The 21671-nt window shown below is 44.6% G+C and overlaps 1 protein-coding gene and 1 long non-coding RNA gene across 2 annotated transcripts in view; one reads left to right on the top strand and one right to left on the bottom strand.

Moving 5' to 3' along the window:
• The window catches only part of LOC135396800 (uncharacterized), a 156067-nt gene that overhangs the window by 41854 nt on the left and 92542 nt on the right, over nucleotides 1–21671 (bottom strand). The window lies entirely within an intron of this gene.
• Nucleotides 3020–21671, top strand: part of LOC135396799 (B-cell lymphoma/leukemia 11A-like) — a 279520-nt gene continuing 260868 nt past the window's right edge. The window contains exon 1 of the mRNA XM_064627985.1: nucleotides 3020–3607. Coding sequence (XP_064484055.1) covers nucleotides 3556–3607 — 52 coding nt within the window. The 5' untranslated portion in view covers nucleotides 3020–3555. The remainder of the gene's footprint in view (nucleotides 3608–21671) is intronic.

The raw sequence follows: 21671 nt of genomic DNA, 5'->3' as shown, positions 1-21671 counted from the left end.
GACAAAACATCGAGTTTTCATTGGTGTAAACGGGACTACTAGTGCCTTGCGCTTGTCCCATCCTTGGCAATACAAACCTCCATATAGCCATCTTTTCACACCATAGGTAGTTCTCCTATTTGACGTCCAGTGGCGGATCCATGGGGGGGGGGGGCGATCGCCCCCCCCCAATACGTCAGTTTTTACATTGGATTTCCCTCTCTCCCCTCCCCCACTACGCGCTCTGACAAAGAAACCGCCCCCCCCCAAAAAAAAAAAAAACAGAGGGTCTGGATCCACCCCTGTTGACGACGGTATACATATATTGCTGGACCTTGCATTATTTTTTAGTCCCATCTAATCAATCAAACTACAACGGGACTTTGGTGCATAAACACAGTCCGGGGCTAATCGTCATTCAGTTTGATATGTTAAAGCAAAGGGGGGGGGGAGGGGGGAGTGCAACTCTTTTATAAAACAACTAATGCTAAGTGCGACCCGTCCAAAACAGGCGTATACCTCTCACTTTCAACAAATCGGTGAGAGAACGATATCATTGAGAGTGATGGCTATATACATATAGGAGTGTGTTTTGTGTATTTTATTGGATCAGATTAGATCAGGGAAAAGAAAGAAAATGTAGAGTTGTCAGGCCTGACGATGTAAGGATTAGTTCGGTACTTGTAGCCTGGGAAAATTCACAATGAAACAAAAAAAAAAAAAAAGGAAAAAGTGGAATGTTTAGAACACCAACCCTCGTGATATCCCAGATCTTGTCGGCCAGTCAGATTTATTATCTTAGCTGGTGTAAGTGATGTGGTGTTGCAGGACTCACAGTAGTAAAGCAAAATCTCCATTTAATTTTTTTTTCTTAAAATCGAATCAAATCAAATCAACAATGTAAGCAAGGCCGTACATTGCCCATAACAATCCTTATAGCACTGACTGCACCAAATACCTGAATGACTAATGGACCACTAGAAATATTGTTAAATTATGTATGTTTATATATATGTTAAAAATGTTTTCTCTCTTCATCTCTATAACTGCACCACTTCACTGCCCAGTACTGTGGAGAAGGCTAGCCTCATGGTGAGTTTTGATGATGATGATAATGGCGATGATGATAGAAAAAAAAATGGAGATGTAAGCCATGCTCACTGCTGGACAAGCTACTCCAGGTCTAGTAGAGAAAAAAGAAAAAGGGAGAAAGAAGAAAAGGATGAAGTTTTCGCAACGATATGTCGCCCTATTTTCTGAGGGTCTATATAGTGGAGAAAGAGAGTGAGAGAGAAAAGCGCGTCATTCTCGACGCAGTCCACAAAAGGATATCTCAGGTGATAATTGCGGAAGTAAGATATCGTGTCGGCCTATGAGGGAACATCTCAAGGAATTATAACCTCCATCCCGGGACACTCTTTTGTTTGTATGTCGCGATCTTCAGAGGCCATCATGAGGTCTGCAAGTCACACAAGGATAGGCATGCCTCTACAGACATCGAATATATACTTTGCTAATATAATTGTCGAAATATCAAACAAATAAATTCTTTGAACTGGTTTGGATTGTAAAATAAAAACAGGAAGAATAAAGTATTTCACGTAGTCGTTGTCACAGCTGTCCCGTCAGTACCTGCCCCCAGTGTGGAACAACTAAAACAACCGGGACACAGCAGATCGCTGGGCACGACAGAAATTTCATTAGTTAAGATATAGTACAATTATCCATTGTTTCTTCATATTAAATTATCACCAGTTGAATACACTACTGGATAGCTGGCACGTTTGCCTGCCCGACAGGATAGGTCCCTAAAAACAGCTCTTAAACGCGTCCCGCCATCCTTCATTCCGAATGGTATTGTTTCCTATCCAGCTTGATTGAAAATGAAAGCGCATGTCTTTTTGTGGCATGTCATCTGTCACAGAAAGGCGTACGCCTCAATCTCTCCTCAGATTCGAAGCTATAACGGCATAAATCTGTGCAACTTGGGGTGAGGGAGGGGGGAGCTCTCCCTTTCTTCTTTATTTTTTGCAGGAAAAGTACAACTGATAAAATATAGCATAAACGCAGGCTAGCCATCGGACGTCGTGTATTTTCACCTAATTCGTGTCGTCCATTGCTCAGGCTTCTTTCATCATGGATAACTCTGTTGCAGTGGGGCGGCCTTGATGATGTTATGTGGTGAAGCTCTGTTATTGAATGTGTGATCGGCGTCATCGGTCAGTCATGAGATCACGGCTGCCACGGATCGCCAGAGGGCTCTGCTTTGACGGGAAATTGGATGTTCGCTGACTGTAACATTATTCCTTTGTTGTATCTCAGAGGGAAGGCCTGTCTCTAAATAAACATGCCCCTCATTTAAACTGTACGTGTTGCTCGTATTAGGTCCGAAGCGCCTGCAAGAACTACAACGGCGCAGACAAACTGTTCTTCGCAGATTTTTTTCGGGTAAGGTAATAATTATAATAATTGGGGGTTTACGTCGCGAGACAACTGAGATCATGTCGGGTGAGATCGTGGTACGTTTAACGTCAACAAAAGAACGCAATGCAGCGTTATTCTCGTGAACCATTCCAAAAATAGCATTTGGTTGGCACATTCTTCCAGAGAACAAGAGACAACGATCTCCAGTCGAACATCATTCTTGCCACACGTCTGAACGTCAGAAACACATAAAACCAACGCAAATGTCCCAACCTCTGTCCACCACAGACGCCCATCCCTGCAACACCCCTTCCTATTCCAGACACCCCACTGTCAACCCCTACTTTCAAATTCAACCCACCCATTTCCCTATCTACCCCACGTCCAGCAGAAGAATGATGCACCCCCCAACTACTGTACGTCCGTCCCGCCCACGCGAGCAGACGACAGCATGACGCGCGTGCGTCCGCAACGCCCTCCAGCGTCGCGCTCTCTTCCTCCTCTCCTCACCATCGTCCACGAAAATCCCTCTCGCTCTCTCTCCCCGTTGACCGCTCCCCTCTCTCTTTCCCGGGGGAAGGGCGCCAGGGGGGGAGGGGGGCAAACCTCGCGCAACTGCTATCCGCTAAGCAGACCGCGCGTCAGCACGGACACGACCCCGTCCGTGCGGTATCCTCCTAAACATCAACTCCGTTGATATCCGATGATTTTAACTGTGATGACGTTGATGATGATGTCATCTTGGTGTGTACTGGATATTTCTCCGCGGAGTGGACGAGTTTGGTGCGCGAGGTGTCGACGACAGTGAAACAGATTTGTCATCACGTGGTGTGTTTGTGGTTCTCGCGCGCGCTCTGGGAGAGCCAGTGTCGTCTGCTTCAAAACGACCGCCGTCCGCTTCATTTTCGTTAGGATGTTCTGAGACAGGAGTGGTGAGAATGTTCAGTGCTTTGACTCGGATTTGTGAATGAGTGGTGGTGTGCTGGAGAAGTGGTGTCGTCGGGTGTCACGTGGGGTGTTGGTGTCAGCCGGGCGTCTTCCTGCGTTGCTGTAGCAGGGAAGACGCTGCGGTGGCACGTGAGAAGGCTGGGTGCCACAACGGAAGGCGAGGACGCTGAGAGACTGCTCAGCACGCACAGGACGGCCCATGCCATGTCACGACGAAAACAGGAGAAGCCACAACCGAGGAAAAGATCTCTAACCGGTGAGAATCGCCAAGAAGAAGAAGAAAAAAAAAAAAAAACACGCTACACCGTCACTTGCCGGCGTAACCGCAGTTCCAAATACGCGAGCATGCGGACGTGAGAAAGTTGTAAACACAAACACGTCTCGCTCTTTCGCCCTCTCTTCACGTGAGAGGGCTACACTCTTAAAAATGAACTTCACCGCATAGCACGCTCCTAGCCAACCATTATCTCGAATGATATCGTTATCTGCCCTGATTTGTTGAAAACGGGGGGCGTACGCCATTTCTGTGACACTTATGCTGTTCATAATTGTCACAGAAAAGGCGTACGCCCCCTGTTTTCAACAAATCAGAGCAGATAACGATATCATTCGAGATAATGGTTGGCTAGGAGCGTGCTATGCGGTGAAGTTCATTTTTAAGAGTGTACGACACTCGACAGTGCTTACAATCAAAAGTTCCAGGAAGCAATGCGTGAAGGCAATGGCAGTAGAGCGAGCTTGTGAACTGATCGCTTCGTGGGTCTGTAACGTTCCAAACACAATTCGTGCATTACACTCTTAAAAATGAACTTCACCGCATAGTACGCTCCTAGCCAACCATCATTTCGAATCATATCGTTATCGGCCCCGATTTGTTGAAAACGGGAGCCGTACGGGAGATGTTGGGAGCATAGCTATTTTTCGGGCAATGAGAGCCAGGCTGCGTGCACATATCATCCGTGAGCAGTCATTATTTGGGTCTGTGGGGTGCTGTCGCCGCTGGCTTATAGCGACTCGGTTCTTTGATCATGATCAAGGTGAGTGGCATATCAAGTTCTAGTAAACCCACTAGGACTGTACTGCTCCCCCGTAGCGACCCTTCCGGAGTTTCAGGATTGTTCGCAGGGTATGGCACGTACAAAAAGCAATCTCCCTCTGGAGCGTTGTTATCTGGTATGTAAGATAGAGTTTGTGTAAAGGAGGCTACCTCCATAGGTAGTTATCTTGCTTGATGACAATACACACGCTTTTTTGTGTGACAATTATGAACAGCGTAAGCATAAGTGTCACAAAAAAGGCGTACGCCTCCCGTTTTTAACAAATCAGGGCAGATAACGATATCTTTCGAGATGATGGTTGGTTAGGAGCGTGCTATGCGGTGAAGCTCATTTCTAAGAGTGTACAGTCAAATTCACATGAGTTGTGTGTAATGGACATGTGCTGGGCACTCGGTTTTCTCTTTTTCTGGCACTCTACACGGCTGCTGCTCATAAACACTGTTCGTTCAACTATTTGACACAAAACATTAAGCCGGCGGGAACTGCTCCGTGGTTCTCCATTCGACTGAAAGACAGGACGTATGTCCATAACAATATATCTGCAGCACGCATTACAGGACAAGTGAATGAGTGGCACAAAACGTTCCGCTGTTGCCATCATCCAGAGGGCCCTCCCAAACCTTTCGAAAGCGGAACAAAAGGCAGAGCGCATGGCAAAAACCACACGAACCATTTTCGCATGCCCGTACGTCGTTGTCACTTTCTGAGATCCACGGGAATATCACCTTTTCACATTTAACCAGCGAAAAGAAAGTGGGGACGCGCGGCGCGAGGAAATTCTCCGCTGCATCGCAAGATGGCGCTGTGTTCTCCTTTTCGACGAACCAATGATGTATTGTCCTTTATACTGCACGAGCATCATAGTGCGACCGCACGTCAATAATATTGCAGATGGCGAATGATTTACGATCCAACACGTAACAAGCACTTTTATTATTTTTAAGCGTTCATTGATGGTGTCATGTTCCGCTATGGGGCTGTTACAGCTGCCGCAGAAGTATACAAAGGAGCTAGTGAGATACTCCAGAAAAGAACCCAACGAAAAAATTCATAAGGTCCAGTGATATATCTTAAGGACATACAATACCAATAAAATCACAGGTGGTAATGTCTTTACTTTTTATTATGCTTTTGCTTTTTGCTCTGGAGTGTGCATTTCAATATTCCGAAGCTGATATTTTGTTGCGAATTTTCATTTAATTTATGCTGACTGATGTATGCAGATGTAGATGATGGGTCACTTTATATTTGAACTAAGCATTTATATGAACTAAATGTGACTATCGGATCTATTACGCGCATTACATACCCCATCTTGTACCATTAACCACAGATATACATATCTGTTTTCTTCTGAGGGACTGCAATTACATTTATAACGGGGTTCATAATGTTGAATGTGATACATATTCAAAACAGCGCACTCAACGAATTCATTATATTCGATTAGACGAAACAGAAAAACGTGGATATGCCAGCGAAAACAGAAAGTGAGAGAGAGAAATAATGGTTCGAGTAGCATCGTGGCAGTAACACCGTGATGGCAGTATTCTATTAGAATATATAACTTGTCACTTGAGTTTTCGCGGCGTGTGGGAAACAGACATTCGATTTTCGGAGACAGCTGCTATAATTTTTCGCGTCTGTTCCTGGTATTGGGGGATGTACACATATTTCCTCGGAATCTCCAGCAAAGGGAGGTCTGCCGAGTGTTGGATAAGAGTGAGAACGACGGATGTCCTCTTGCGAGCAGCGGAAGTTGAGAGCCGGCCTCTGGTTCTGCTGATAATGGGACTCTGGGAAGTCCGGTCCCTCTCCTCGTGCACAGCCTACGACGTCACCCGATCCACATCGACGAAGTTACTTATGATTTACTCAAAAAACACAACACAGCACATGGGAATGTAATTCCTATCCCCTGATATACTACAACATCGAATACGAAACGTAGTCTGGCACAAAACCAAAGGAACCTTTAAAAAATATATATATGTCCAAGTTATTTTCTTTCAGTAGTAATATTCTAGAGACGACATGCATCTAATCTGGAGATCACACTCCACATGTATGAGTGCCTTTGCCTTTAAGGGGTTGCATTATAAAGGAGTTCGAAGCAAAAGCCTCAGGGCGCGAGCCACCGATTTTTTGGAACAGAGCCTTCTAGTACAGTATTCTGGTCGGCAAGAAGAAGATTTAAAAAAATCCTACTGAGATGTGATTCGTATACCCACTTCATTTGTCTTCGATTGTATATACAGTGAAACTACGAACGTTCACAATGAAGATGCGTAAGAGGAACTCGGCCACACCTGATTTTTAAGAGGGTGAGATGGTTACGACGAGAAACCGACTCCACAACATAAGCAAAAGAAAGAATCAGTCAGAAAGTCAAATGTACAAAACATGCGTGGCCTATGCACTTGGAAAATGAAACTGCTTAAAATTATTGTTGGGGGACAGAACGTAATTATTGTATATTTTTTGTGGGGATCCATTAGGCTTTATTGTATTATCTCCCGAGTGAAAGTGTGACATACACAACTCCAGGAAATCGTAGACGCACGAACCACCGTGAGAAAGTAGGGCAGAAATAAGATATTCTGAGGCTCTCCGCAATATATTGCTTTTAACAAAGTGCGCTCTTATAATGTGAAGTGTTTACTTATCAAGAACTCAAACTAAATCTGAGTACACAAACCTTTACGAACCTATTTGTAAACCTCTGTTTTTATAGTATCGTTATCAGTGCTATGCGAATGGAAATCGTCATTCCTATTGAATGAGTGGACCGCCTCCAACTTGAACAAAAACTTAGTTACACCAAGCAATGAGCAATGTGCTATTCGTTGCAACGTACAAGTGGTGCCCGTTACTCTTTAGAAAGAAGGTATTGCTTTCCAGAGGTAGTATAAACGCATCGCCATCATCGTCATCTTATAATAATATTAGTAATTAGGAGTAGATATACACGTCATGATACATTTGTTCTTGTTGGGTAGAAGGAATAACGTTAAAGAAGAAATGTTCATTCGCGTGTTAGTAAGTCATTGTGAACGACATGACCTTACTTGGAAAGCAGGAGGTGACTTCCTGCTGGAAACGGCAACGTTAAAAATAGAAGAAGAAGAACCAAGTTGCTTCAGAACATGAAAGGAGTTCTCAAGAATTATGCGAAAACAAAGTTATGGAGGCCACTTAATGTACAGCAACCAAGGATAACACAAACAACGCAAACAAACAAACCAACGCAAGGTATTTGTAAAGGACAACGCTCGCGCGAAGGCTTGCAGGACGACACGAAATACAATCGGTGACTTTAACGGACGATGGAGGTGAAATAATAACCAATTAGATACATTTTACCGTATTAACACGACAACAATACTGCAGAATTCGCGGAGGATGCCGTTTAAAATCAATAAAATGTCACCGTCAGCGCAGATTTTGTGTCATTTGATTTTATTTAAGTTATTGATTAATATTGCCCTGACCTCTACTGTTTATACGGCACTGGATAGGCGGTGGCTATCGGTATCTCAGCTCGTGTAACGCAGTTGCCTCATCGAGGTGGCCTTGTTTGGATGGAGACCGGACCTTTCCTCTGCCAGGGGCATGCTAATGAATGCAAAGCGTCCGGTCATAAGGAAGAACTTTGCCACGGTTACGCAAAAGTCCAAATGTGAAGGTCAAGCGCTTCCTCAAAGCTATTTTATAACTCGCCTTTTCCGCGCCGACTACTCACACAGCTTCTGGTGTTACGACGTGAACGTTATTCGATGGAATTTCCGTGCGGAGGAAAGGTTTGTATAAACGGGCGAAAAAGCGAAACTATGTAGGTCCAATTTCAGTTTCAATTTATTTATTTTTTAGGCGCCTCTGAACAGCCGGTAAAGGCCTGGGTAACAGCTAGTGCACACTCAATCACTAAAAACAATCAAACCAGAAAAAAAGATGCCAAAGAAAGAAAAAAAGAAAAGAAGGCGAACAACAATATTCAATATACGCAGCATACACAGTAGTTTGAGGCATACAAAAATGAGTATCAACAACAGCATATAATAGCAATCATGAAATAAGTCGGTCCTGAGCAACCTCCGTAGTGGTCAGAAACATTAGAGTATGAGCGAAAATATCCATATTATGTTGACTACTGAAGTTGTTGAAATGCACCAGAGTTCTTATTAATGGACTAAGTTTGCAATGCATATTGACATAAAAGGTAGGGTAACATCTGAGGGAACTATAAGCGGTACATGAAATGAAATGGACGACAGAAGCTCAGGACGATAATCAATTCGCGAATGAAGAAGTTTATGGAAAAATATGAAATGACGGCGCAGCGGCCGACAAGAGAGAGTAACCATTCGTATTTTTTAAAGCAAATAATTATAGGCATAGTATTTGGTGATGCCGATGTATCTGTCATAGAAGATTTTCCTTTGCACACATTCAGTTTGGTCGTGCGCTGTTAAGAGTAGTGGAGTTAGTAGGTTATGAAGGTGGCTTATCTTAGCAACAACATTTGAAAATCTGGGATGGCATACCTGTACTTCGAAAGCATAATTACATATTTCCTTGGTCAAAAATAAAGGTTCGTAAAATGTACCATGTTTATTTGTAAAAATAAAGTTGATGTTCATAAATCCTGGGAGGCTAAGTTTGTTCAGTGTAAGGTAACTTGATGCCATGAAACAACCGGAACGCGTCTATTGGACAGCGGGCAGCACCGTGCGCAACGCTATCCAATAGGCGCGTTCCGATTACTTATCTCCACGCATCAAGTTATCTCAAACACTGACGAATTTAGCTTCCCTGGACTCTTGAAATAGAACTTCACTGCATGCGACGCTACTGAATGCCATGAATGCCAACGAATGTCGTCGTTCCCTCCCTTGATCTGTTGAAAACGGGAGGCGTACGGCTTTTTGTGACACTCTAGCTACACTCTAAAAACTGAACTTCACCGCATAGCACGCTCTGCGCCAACCATTGCCACGAATGATACGGTTATCGCTTCTGATGCGAAGAGTGAGGGAGGCGTACGCCTTTTTGTGTCAATTATCGTATATCCAAATTGACACAAAATGGCGTACGCCCTCATCTCTCTTCGAATCAGAAGCGGTAACCCTATCATTCTTGGCAATGGTTGGCGCAGAGCCTGCTATGCGGTGAAGTTCAGTTGCTAGAGTTTACGTCAACTGTCACAAAAGGGCGTATGCCCTGCGCTTTCCACAAATCAGAAGTGTTAACGGTATATCATTCCGCGTGCCATGTGGTGAAGTTCTCTTTCAATAGTGCAGAATGGGGGGGGGGGGCGGGGGTTACATGTTTATTAAGAAAAAAATATAGAAAGGAAAGGATAGCTGGCAAAGAGCCGGCTTGCTATTCCAAAAAGAGGAAAGACGGAAAAAGCAAAACGAAGTGCAGAACGGTTATGTAATCATGACGTGCTTGCCTTTTGCCTTTCGTTGTTCGAATTTGAACGACCTTGCTGTCGAGTATACTAACAGCGCTAAGACCACACAAGAAGATGACACGCATGTAGCGTGTGCCTTCTCTTTGTGTGCTTTTAGCGCTTTTAATACTCGATAGATTACCAACGGACCCAGTTCGACGTGTTAGGAGGTAACAGTCTTGGATGCTGCGCAAAAAAAAAAAAAAAAAAAAGAAAGAAGGAGAAGAAAAATAAATAAATAAATAATGGTGGAATTAAGAGAATCATTTTCTCGACAGAAACATTGTATCTAAGAAAGAGATGGAATATGAAGTGCCTTTCGAGAAAGGGCGGAGCTGCTTCTTGTTGAATTCCCGCCGCGAAAGTGGTCACGACAGACAGTCACGAATATTTGTAATGCATTGCACCGGTACCATAGGCTGGATCAATTTGTCTTTACACCTTCACGCACATTGCTGCGACGATGGTTATGTGAAACCTGACATGCGGCTGGCTCCTCAGTGAGCGGACGCGTAATCTAATCAATTGGACGTCGATTACTTCGTGCTCAATAACGTTGCGCTGTACCTGGCAATAGAGAGTTTTATGTACCGTAACGTACGCTATCGCCTTTGCGTACATAAGGGATAGCGTGGTTGGTTCTGCGCACGCGCAAACCATAAAGAGAGCTTCGCGCAGTGCGCATAACCACCATGTATCTCTTACGTACGCAGAGGTGACAGCGTACGACTCACTAAAACTCTCTAATAGAGAGTTTTATGTAGCGTACGCACCACCACCACGTATCCCTTCGGTACGCAAAGGCGACAGCGTACGTTATACTAAAACTCACTATTGTGTATCATGCTCGAGATCAAACGATAGCAAAGTACTGAAATCTGTGGTCAGTTAGTCAGTTTGTGAATGTTGACCTTTTAAAGGTGATTATCTCCGTTTTGCTGTTTATTTGGATGGTTGTTGATAAACAGATACAGTGCTGGTTGACCGTTGATAACGTGGCTTCCGAAGTACTATATCTACCGCACCCTATCAGCGGATACTGAGATTTTAATTAACATGCGGTTCAATTGGTTCCGGTGTGTACGATAACTTCACGGTGACGTTATCAATCGGTGTACTAACACCATCTAATGACACGAAGATAGACAAAGAGCGTTGAAGTTTTAAGTAACATTAGCAATCCGTTATCGTTCCTGTATTTGCATTAGCAGAGACACACTGTATTGTGAAGGAACAAAGACTAGTTTACACAGCGCATCTTGTCCGCTTATCGCACCTCCTCCCACAAATTCTTCTAAGCGGATTGGTTGACATGGCTAGCAGCGGATGCATCTAAGGATCATCATCACTATTCGTCTTTTCCCTCTCTTCCTTAATCTAGTCACCATCGTAATATGCAGGTATCGTTCGTTAACAGTTGTAGTCTGATTATGGCGATGATTTGGTGTTACATGGCGCAAGAGCTATACACTGAGAATGATGCGTCAAACACAGATTAGATGAAGCGCTAGATTGAATGATGCGCTAGATTAGATGAAGCACCGATGATTAAGGGGGTAACTGATGTGGTGATTATTTAAGAATTAAAGCTGCAGAAATTTAAATGTAAGACTATGTAATACTTAGGAATTAAAACAACTGATCCGTTAAATGATGGTACTGGTTCAGGTACCACGTCAGGGTTCGCCTTTTGTGCCTGAACCTCATTTCTGTATAAAGTGAAATCAAATCACATGAAGTAATGAATGAAATGAACGAAATAACCGATGCCTCTGAGATAAACTGCATGTTTTTGCAAGTTGTGGACTGCATTGGAGCAATGAGTCAAGTGGCTCTTGAAGGCTTCCGAATTCTCAAAATAATCTTTATATCTTTAAAATATCTTTAAAATTCCGATCGCTACAACTAGCACAAACAAACGAACTACCAGCATATAGAAGCCCTTCTTCCGAAAAGAATCCCTTGTCAGACCAACACCACAGCTGAAAGATAACATCGCCGAACGTGTACCATGTACTTAATACAAGCAATGTGATGTAGCACGGACGATGGCCGAAAGCAGCTGGGATTTCGTTCGTGGAAAGCCACCACGTGCCCCTTTCGGTGTTATTGTTTCTCAATACCTTTGATAGGGAATGTCCATCTGGTTAGGAGCCGGTTCACCAAATCGACGTTGTATACGTATGATCACCGTCCGCAACGCCGCCGTGTGTGTTTGGATATGCGCTCACACGTACCAGCAGTAATGCATCGCACTCCGTATTGGGAGTGGTAATTATTTGGAATGGCTTTGTGTACGTTTCAGATCACAAACGCACATACTTAAACTATGCGCTCTTAAAACGGAACCTTGCTCATGCCGCAAACCAGCAGTGATCACTACGATATCGGTACATAACCGTACCATATTAACAACCCTGAGTTTGTATGTGACAATTAACTCAAATGTATGGATGATGGTTGTCACAAAAAGGCGTAAGCCTCGCACGTTCAACGAATCAGGAGAAAGAACAATATCGTCCTGAATGGTAGCAGCGTGTTATGCGGTGAAGTTCTTTTTCGTCTATCATCTCATCCTGGCTACAGTCGTGACGCAGCCCACATACGTGAGGCCAACAGCGGCAAGCCGGTTTTTCGTCACCACCACCACCCACCACCATCTTTTTCGTCGGCGCAGTTCCCTTAGAAGTCTGCCCAGGACGCACATTCCCCCAGAGCGTTAGTCGTGACGTTGCCCACCTTTGTGAGGCCGACAACAACGACCTCTTTCAGTAGTACCACCACCACCACCACCACCACATTTTTTAACAGTTTATGCATATGGTTTGAATAGGAATAAGCTTGTACTTCTCGAGGCTGACAGTCATTCTCATTTACAGGGTCGTTATGATTAACCTTACCCCGAGTAACCAACTCTAAACGCGCAATCGAAGAAACGTGAAATTTCGTGGGACCACTATATGGTGGTCATGAGAAAAAGAATCAGAGCAACGGCTGCGTCATCCAAGCACATTTATATTAGTTAACAGATCGTTACATCTTACAATAGGGTTTGGTGATACCACACAGGTTACAGTGTGTGCTCAGAGTGTAAAAACGCATCCTTTGTAACACATTCAGTTATGCCACCTGATGGTCAGTCCTGGAACTAGTAGTGACAACCATGCACCAATGTGTACGCCATTCAGGTTTAGTTATAAGCAGCCTTTACCAAAGCGAACGTCTCATACATGCCATGCAGCGTGGACTGTTTTTCATTCTGTTGCTACCAGGGAAAGGTAACGGAATCTTTTTCGTTATCACCTCCGTTACTGGCCCTTATTTGTTTCTGTTTCGTTTATCACCATTGTTGCTTTGGTTTCCGTTACGTTTCCTTTTTTTTTTTTAAAAAAAAGAAGGAAACGTAACGAAAAAAAAAAAGCTCTCAAAACTTAATCCCTCTACGTTCTGAAGTCTATTTTGAGGACTCCAGGGATACATGCATATACAAGAGACAACGTTTATTCAACAACAACAACAAATAAATTAATGGTAATGAATGGGGAGATTCGCCACGTGAGGTGCGGCCCACTACCCCAAGGCATAATGGGGCAGGATGGGATATGTCCTGATGATGTGGTTTATTCAAAGTACACATATACGTACGTGATTTTTGTGAACAGCTAATATGAACATGGTTTCCAGGAATGTTACTCACACTTGCAACTTCCAGGTCACCATAAGCGTATAAGAACTATGCTTCTTCTATTTACTGTAAATTACTTACTTATATGCTCGTTTGATAGTTCATTTTAGTTTTAGTTCTTCAGTTAATTTTAGTTTGCTTCATTCAGGTTTATTTAATAAATTTATCTACATGAATTGAAATAATTCAGGTCCTGCGGTACCCGAATTATTACCGTAAATTATTGTCGTTTCCGTTTCTGTTTCAGGTATTATAACAGTGCGATATCCGTTTCTGTTTCTGTTACCGTTACCTGCTATATTTCCGGTATAATACCGTTTCCGTTTCTGTTACCGTTTCTGTTTCCTTCCCTGGTTGCTAGCTACCACCTTTGCTCGTACACGAGGCATGCATGCCGAACGCATCGCGAGTGGCCGGCTACACGATCATACAGAGCGGAGCCTTTGTCCTAATTGAGGAATGAAACACGTGGCGTCATACGGAGACGACCGGAAGTGGGCAATATTTAAGCAGACGACATCCCATAGACCGGATGTTGTCGTGTGGTCCGCCAATCAGGGACACGCCCACGCATCCATCCATTAGAGAGGACTTTCTGTTCATTTATTCCAATTGACTGTGTCCTATATAAAGGAACGTCTTCTCTCACACTGCGCTTATATGAATTAGAGAAGTATATGTGATGAAACGGCCTAATATGAGATGTCCATCGAGCGTTTCTTTTCTTTTTCCCTTTCCTTATACTCTTTGATTAGCTCCGATTTCTTAATTATTTTAAGTGGTACCCGCTCTTTATTGTTATTGATGGCTTACGCTGCTTAGCTTATATTGTTTTCGGCAGCTCAAGAGCACGCCGCGGGAACACGGAATATATGCAAGCTAACCCCTACGCGGCGTTTTCGAGCTGTGTGTAAAATATTCAGGAAAGGTCTGAGAGCCATTAAGTCCGGCACGATTTGCGTTAATGGTAGTAAGATACCGAGAACAATGCATTAAACTGCAGCACAGCCGCAATACGTGTACTTTGTACTTTCTGTGTGTAAGCGGACTGATGTAGCAGATCGACTTCGTCGAAACTCGCATCCCCATGTGTGTCACTCACTCCCCCCCCCCCTTTTTTTTTTCGTTACCACCTCACCATCACCAACATGGGTAGACGGTACGGAGGGAAGTGTGGTAAGACCTAAACAATGATACTAAATTTGCTAGGATACCAAATATTGAAACAAGACTCTGGCTTCGGAAGCCGCTGATATTTCGAATAGGGACAGTTCTACAGGGCCAGAGAAGTGGTTAAGACAACGTATTATTTATATATTAATGTACCTCAGTGGTCCAAGGGGGACAAACACATTGACAATCAACGAACATGAAACTACAACTAGAGGGTTATAATGTCAATAATGATGACAATGACTATGTGGACTGAGAAACGCATGACGCAAAGAAGCTCGCCTGAACTCTTCAATATCCGTTATTACTACAAAGTACGATAATTAGCTTAGATTAGACTTAACTTAAATTTAGGTTTAATTAGATAATTAGTCAATGTCAGTTATTACTACAGAGGGCGATAATTAGTTTCATACTGAGCTAGCTGACTGGTTTGGTGATTTTTTAAAAGGCCGAAGTTGTGTTTAAATGTCGTGCAGTGTGACAGGGATATAAGTATTAAGAGTAACGTATTGTTCAGGGTAAGACATATGTAAGAGGTCAATTTAATGACTCTCCGCAATAATGGTGTAAGTGAAATTTTGTACCTTGAAAAAATAAGAAAAGTTGGAGATAGTGAGAACTGTTTTTAAACTGGGAAGCACTGCACCTGTTTTCAAACGCAGCAGTGCACATGTTTTTTACATATGTATGCAAAGTAAGTCAGTATCTACCGACTTTCAAAGGCTCTTGAAACAGATGGAAATTGGTTTGCGTTCTTACTGGAGAGCGGGCCATTCAATTGTGTATATTATTGCTTTTTCAAGGAGGATCTTGCTGTGAGATGTAAACTTGGGAAACTTGCGTAACGTCCCCATCGTCCTATACACAGTGTTGTGGCCGTGGTGGTTTGTTCGTGTTAGTCGTTATCTTATCGGGGCCGCCCTCGAGGCCTACAACTCCTATCTCCAGCGTGGTCCACACAGCGGTCAGCAAACACCTATCCACTGGCCACTGTTGACACTGCCACTCGAGGTGGACGTAAAGGAAAGGTAGACACAGTGTCTCTTTTGGCGTTCTCTTCCTGTAGATGGCATTACCTGAGGCTGTATTATTTGTCTGCTTTAGACGGCGTCCTGACGCTTGTGTGTTTGGGCTTTTTGTTGTTGTTGTTTTATCAGGGGCACAAAATAAAAATTAAGTTGCTTTTGTTATTTAGGCGACTGTAATATACAGTAAAATCGGATGATATCGTGTGGAAGAGCAGATTTTTCGGGTGCGACAATTTAAAAGACCCTTCTCGCAGTTCAGATGAATACGAGATACCGAATGGCTGTCCTGAACGTGCGGTGCTTAACGTTCTCCACTGCTCGTATTTGGCGGAATTCGAATCTTCTCAAGCTCGTAACCTATAGGAGTTCCCTCGACGAAGAGCCCCGAATCGTCAACCATTCAGGAGGGTAAACATACGACAATGCGGAGCTCTGCTAACCTAGACCAAATTCCTGCACTGGAACAACTATACACTCTAAGAAGAACAAGGAGAAGAAAAAAAAAACAGAGTACAGAAGAGAGTAATTGCAGTTTTTACTCCTTCAGAATGCAATTACTCCCCAGTTTAGTCCCCATGGCAATGAAATTTACTCCCCAGAATCGTAAATAGTCACTACCACGCAAATGGATCCCTGAATGCAATCGTCTGCGTAAATATGTTCTCTTCGTCAATTTCAATGCATAAGGCTACATAACTTAGCAATTTTATATCGGCAGAGTAAGAAACTGTTTGTGCTTCTTTTTTGGCAAATTGTTCCTTACGCATATCACAATACCACTCGACGTATCCCCTTGCCTGTTTTAATTAACGTATTTTCATTTATGCACGCGAATTATGTGCATGGAGACAGAAGACAGGGGCGTGAAAGGCAGTCTCCGCACTGTGGCTTCATTCGTTTACTTTCCTGCATTTAGTCCCGAAAACCAACTCCCGTGGCATAGTGGCTAGGATGATCGCTTTCCACGCCGAAACTAGGAGGTGACACGAGTTCAAATCCTGTCACCGGCTGTGCTGTCTGAGGTTTTCCCTGGGTTTTCCGGAGACTTTCGAGACGAATGTCGGCACAGTTTCTCCTGAAGTTGGCCCAGGACGCATACTAACCCCCCTGTCCCCTACTCCTTCCGGCTGTCCTCTCTCCATCTGTCCGCGTCTGTACGCCGCTCATAGCCACAGTTGCTTCGCGGGGCTAACACGGAATTAAAAAAAAAAAAAAACTCCCCATATTTGTCTCATCATATTCTGATCGTCACTTTCAAGTAATAACAATCAACAACGCACAACAATCCTCGGCTTCAAGGCACGATGCTTTTAGTGATCAAAGAAGCCGAGTTGCACACACACAGAGAGAGAGAGAGAGAGAGAGAAGAAAACGCAGAAAAACACACGGCAGTATAGGGACGCCTAGCGGTCATAATGCTCAAGGGAGGCCAGGGTATATAAGAACAACAGAAGAGGCCTATACACGTATAGAGCCCTGTGGAACGTTCCTTCGTTAGACTCGGGGGTGAAGGGTTGCGAAGCGGTCTCCTTCCAGCAGGCTTTCTACGAGTACTTCATTACCCTTTTCCCCCTTCTTTCTCTCATCTCGGGATTTTTATTTTAGACACCGTCTCTCTGGCGTTGTTGCCGATGCGCGCTTTTGCTTGGCGCTCCTCTCTATAGTAGCCCCTGCTGCGATAATATGGCCGCGTGGATTGAAACTGCGGAACAGAGCGGCCGTGTGTTGATGGAGCGTATTGGTTTGCGTATAATGTTAGCGACTGGAAAGGTGGAGATTGGGGCTAGTATATAGTCTGTATCTAATGTTGTATGACTTTTCCGTGATTCAGGTTTTCCGCGATACCTGCGTTTTTGAAACTATGCGCAACAAAAACACTTTGTAATGAAATATGAGGGAATACTTGCTATCCTGATTCTGCGATATAAGCGCGATAAAGTTCAGATAGACGTTACAACAAAGGAAGCATTGCACTGTTGTGTAACTTGCGTCATTGATATTCCTCGCGTGTAATTTATGATTAAACTTTTTTTTTTCGCATGTCTCAGTAATTTTCTGGGAGTCTAGAACATCGTATATTATGAAATATTGTTGATGCACAGACAACGACTGAGCAACGATTGAGCCACACGTGTACAGCTTCCGTCAGACTTAACTGTAACATGGGAGGTCTGCGTAGACACCAGCGCCACGGAGCGTTGGCCGAGCTGCGTTCGAGACGCGGTCGCAGAGCGCATGCGGCACAGCTGGTAGCGAGCGCGAGTGTGAAGCAGAGAGTAGAGGGTTTTAGTACCGGCGTACGAAATCGGCTCGCGTATGTAAGGAAGTAGCGTTTTCAAACTGCGCATGCGCTGTACGCAATGGCACGCTGTACGTATAGATTTTATTCACATGACGTCACCCGAAGGAGACCGCCACTGTCGCTAGCAGGCAGATGCGCTGCCATCGGCCGCCATATTGTAGGTCCCGTCCAAGCCGTCACCCGTATCGCACTCACCGTATATCTGGTGTTTCAAAGTTAGTGTGCTGCGTGATTTGCAGCATATCCGAATAATTTCCATGTTTTCGACGTTAATAGTCATCCAAAAAACATATGGCAGCGAACGAATGCGGGAACATAACTTCGAGGAACCTACAGTATGGCGGTGACGTGATGTCAGTGAATAAACCCTATACGGAGTGTGCACTCGTTATTTCATTGCGTACGAAGTACTGAAGCTCTCTAATGATTGTAGGCGCGATAAAACCGCAAAAGCGGGCACACCATCGGGCGCTGTCGCGAGACGGTGTATACGTATTTCTCAGCCCTGACTTCTGACCCATGTCTCGGGCGCAGTCTCAAACCCACAACCTAACGCTCCGCGGCGCTGGCGTGCGCGGGAGGTCACGCGCTCGCGCGTTACGTTTATGTCTGACGGTGACTGTACCTGTGTCTGTGGCTTTGGCTGCATGCGAAGCAGGTCCCGAGCCCGCACGGTTAATCACTTCGTCTTCTTATTACCAATAACGCCAACGTGACGCTAGCAACGACTTCGCGAACCGTAACACCTCCGCTCCATTCTCTACGTACTCTCCTCCCAATGAACGCACACTGGCTATACCTTCATTTGGTCGCCCTTCTGTCCATGGAGAAGGGCCAGAGCCGAATTACAAACAAAAACCGAAAGAAGAAGAAAAAAAACGCATTTACTTCGCCCTCTCTCTCTCACACTGCCCTCATCTCCCCCTTATCCGATGCGAACGGAAAAGGGGTTTCCAATAATGTGTGTACCCTGATAATAAAAGCGCGGTCCAACAAAATAACGCCCGCGCGCAGGCAGAAAGAGAAAGAACGCGCTTCCGTCGTTTCGTGGAGGGAGAAAAGGGGAAGACGGGGACGGTGGACCACAATTAAAACCTCTCCCTCTAGCGGACGAGCGACGTAGTCCAAGCAGTATTGATCGAACCTTAGACCTTCCTCTCTCCCACTGAAATGCCTGGGCTACCCCTTCGCCGAAATAACTAAAAGGACGACGGAGCTAAAACAAAATGAAGCGCTTCGGGAGGAGAACGCACTGGACGCGAAGGCTCTTCCTGGCGAGGAGGACGAAAGAAAAGGGGAGAGCTTCGGGGGAAGAGGAGAGGAGAAAAGGATGTTTGCTGTTTTAGCGTGGCGTTTACGTCGACGGAGTCTCGCTGTATATTAAGGTTGTTGCTGTTTGTGTGCCGTTGTTTTGGGGATGCGGGAGGGGGAACGGGGGAGGAGAGGTCCGGAGCTAATATCCGGTGACACATGTTTGTGCATATTTGTAAATGTGGACGGAGGTAGGGAAGAAGCGGTGATGCGGAAGAGGATGCGGAGGAAGAGGAGACAATGGAGGGAAGTCTGGTGTGTACGGTCACTTCGTCCGAAATTGAGCTTCGCTTTTGAAGTTTCAATAAACATATTTTGCGAACGGTGCAGAACAACGCTGGCAGGCGATAAGGGAAGAAAGGATTTTGGAGCAAAGGAGATGTGAGTTATTCACGGTTTATTCAGGTTTCCATCGCGGGTAAGTGAAATCCTACGTTTTTTTTTTTTCGTCTTTGCGCGTGTAAAATGGGTGTTTTTGTGAATAAACACCCATTCAACTTTTCAACCTTTCAACCACCAACACCACCCACCCAACACCTTACTTTCACCGGTTTTTTTTTTTTTTTTCCTTTTCGGAAACATACACTCCTAAACTAGAGAATACTAAGATAAAAAGAAAAAAGACATGTCGGAGAAAAGGGGCGTTGTTACTCTAAGAGGCCAGAATTATCTAGACATTGGGGGTCAGACCTGTCAGTACACCATCAATCTTTTATTCGGATAAGATACAAGAATTATTTTTTAGAGCAGGGTTAGGGTAGTTCAGATATTTTGACAACGGCTTTGTCGGCAGAGGGTAGCTGGGAGCTTAAAAAAGGAGTGTGTCTTTTCGTAATAAAATCACTCGTTGAAAGTAAGCGATTTGTGGTTCCACCGATTTGTGTTTGCCACTGAGGTTAACCGTGTATTGATACGAGAGTCATTCCCCCAGAATACTGCAGCGAAAGATGCGAAAAACGTCATAGCTTTCTGCTGTCACGTGATCGCGAGCGCTCAACGTCGTGTCTTCACGTGTACTGCTAACCGTGGGGAACATCCTGCGACACAGCCACAGGACATTCCGTAGCAGACGACAGGAAAAGACGCTGACGGTGTCGTCTGCTGCGTGTGTATGCAGTACGCCACTCCCCATATATTGATAAACTGCAGCCCTGCATCTGAAGCCATTGTAAGATATATTACGAGACATATAGTGCACTCCACCACCATTGTCAATGCCATTTCTGTTGATTCCAAGAAAGTGGGTACACCACGCGGTTCGCAGAATATCTCCCCTCTGCCCCACCCAGAGCCCTGCATTACAATTTCGCATCTACCTCTTTTATTGTACACACACGCGTGCCGATCTGTACCGCAGGGGTTCTGAAGCGTTGACAATAGGACAACGCGACAGCTGCCAGAATAACATCGCTTCGAAACTTTCTCCTTAATTAAGTACTTCGCTCGAGATCAGTTCCCAGAAGTTGCTGGACCTTGTACCGATACCATGTACCTTTTTCAGTGCTCTACGTGGGACTATATTACGTACATACGCGTGAAGGTCACCCTTTGGCAATGGGTACTTGAGAAAAGGGGGGGGGGGAAGGAGAGTCTATCATCTGTTAGTTATTTTGTATTCTCGTAAGAACATGCTCGAAAGTTGTTGAAGCGGAAATCAGGCGGACGATGTTTCTTGACTCTATTATAACCAATGTGAAGGTATCAAGTTACTCTGAAATGGCGGGATATACTTCAATTGAAAGTGTCCCGTGAGAAATGTGCGTTGAACAAGTTGAGGTTTCCCTGGAGGGGTTTATAAGGAAGTTGAGAGCTCCGCGTGCGCGCGTCTGTCGGGGGAAGCGAGGCATTGTTGTGGTTTCTGCGAATGCCAGACGGCAGAAGGAATTCGCCTCTTGTCGAGAGCAACCTTTATGAGGTGCTTATTATGCTTACTGTGATAGGGCTTACCCAGGCGCGTCAGGCAGGACGAAAGGGTGATGTTGAGGACGGCGGAGAGGACCAAGATGTTTCTTTTTCTTTTCTTCTTTATCTCAAAGCTTCTCAACCTATTTTGCGTGCGGCGGCAGGTTCATTAAGGACATCACCTCAGACGCACCTGCTTTTCACGACCCCTATAGGCTAAGCGCAGTTACTCCAGCACACGCCATAATCTCCTAGCGGGCAGGAAGGCCGTAAAGAAAACGAAACTAAAAAAAAAAAAAAAGTAGCAACGTGCCTACTAATGCGAAGGACCCCTTCGTCGTATGCCGCAGACCGCCGCTCTCTCCTATCGATACCAGTAAAAAACAAAGTAAAAGTAAAGAAA

This window comes from Ornithodoros turicata, chromosome 6 (assembly GCF_037126465.1).
Source record: "Ornithodoros turicata isolate Travis chromosome 6, ASM3712646v1, whole genome shotgun sequence".
Lineage (NCBI taxonomy): Eukaryota > Metazoa > Arthropoda > Arachnida > Ixodida > Argasidae > Ornithodoros > Ornithodoros turicata.
Note: the sequence above shows the minus strand (reverse complement) of the source record. Positions and strands in the feature narration are given on the sequence as shown.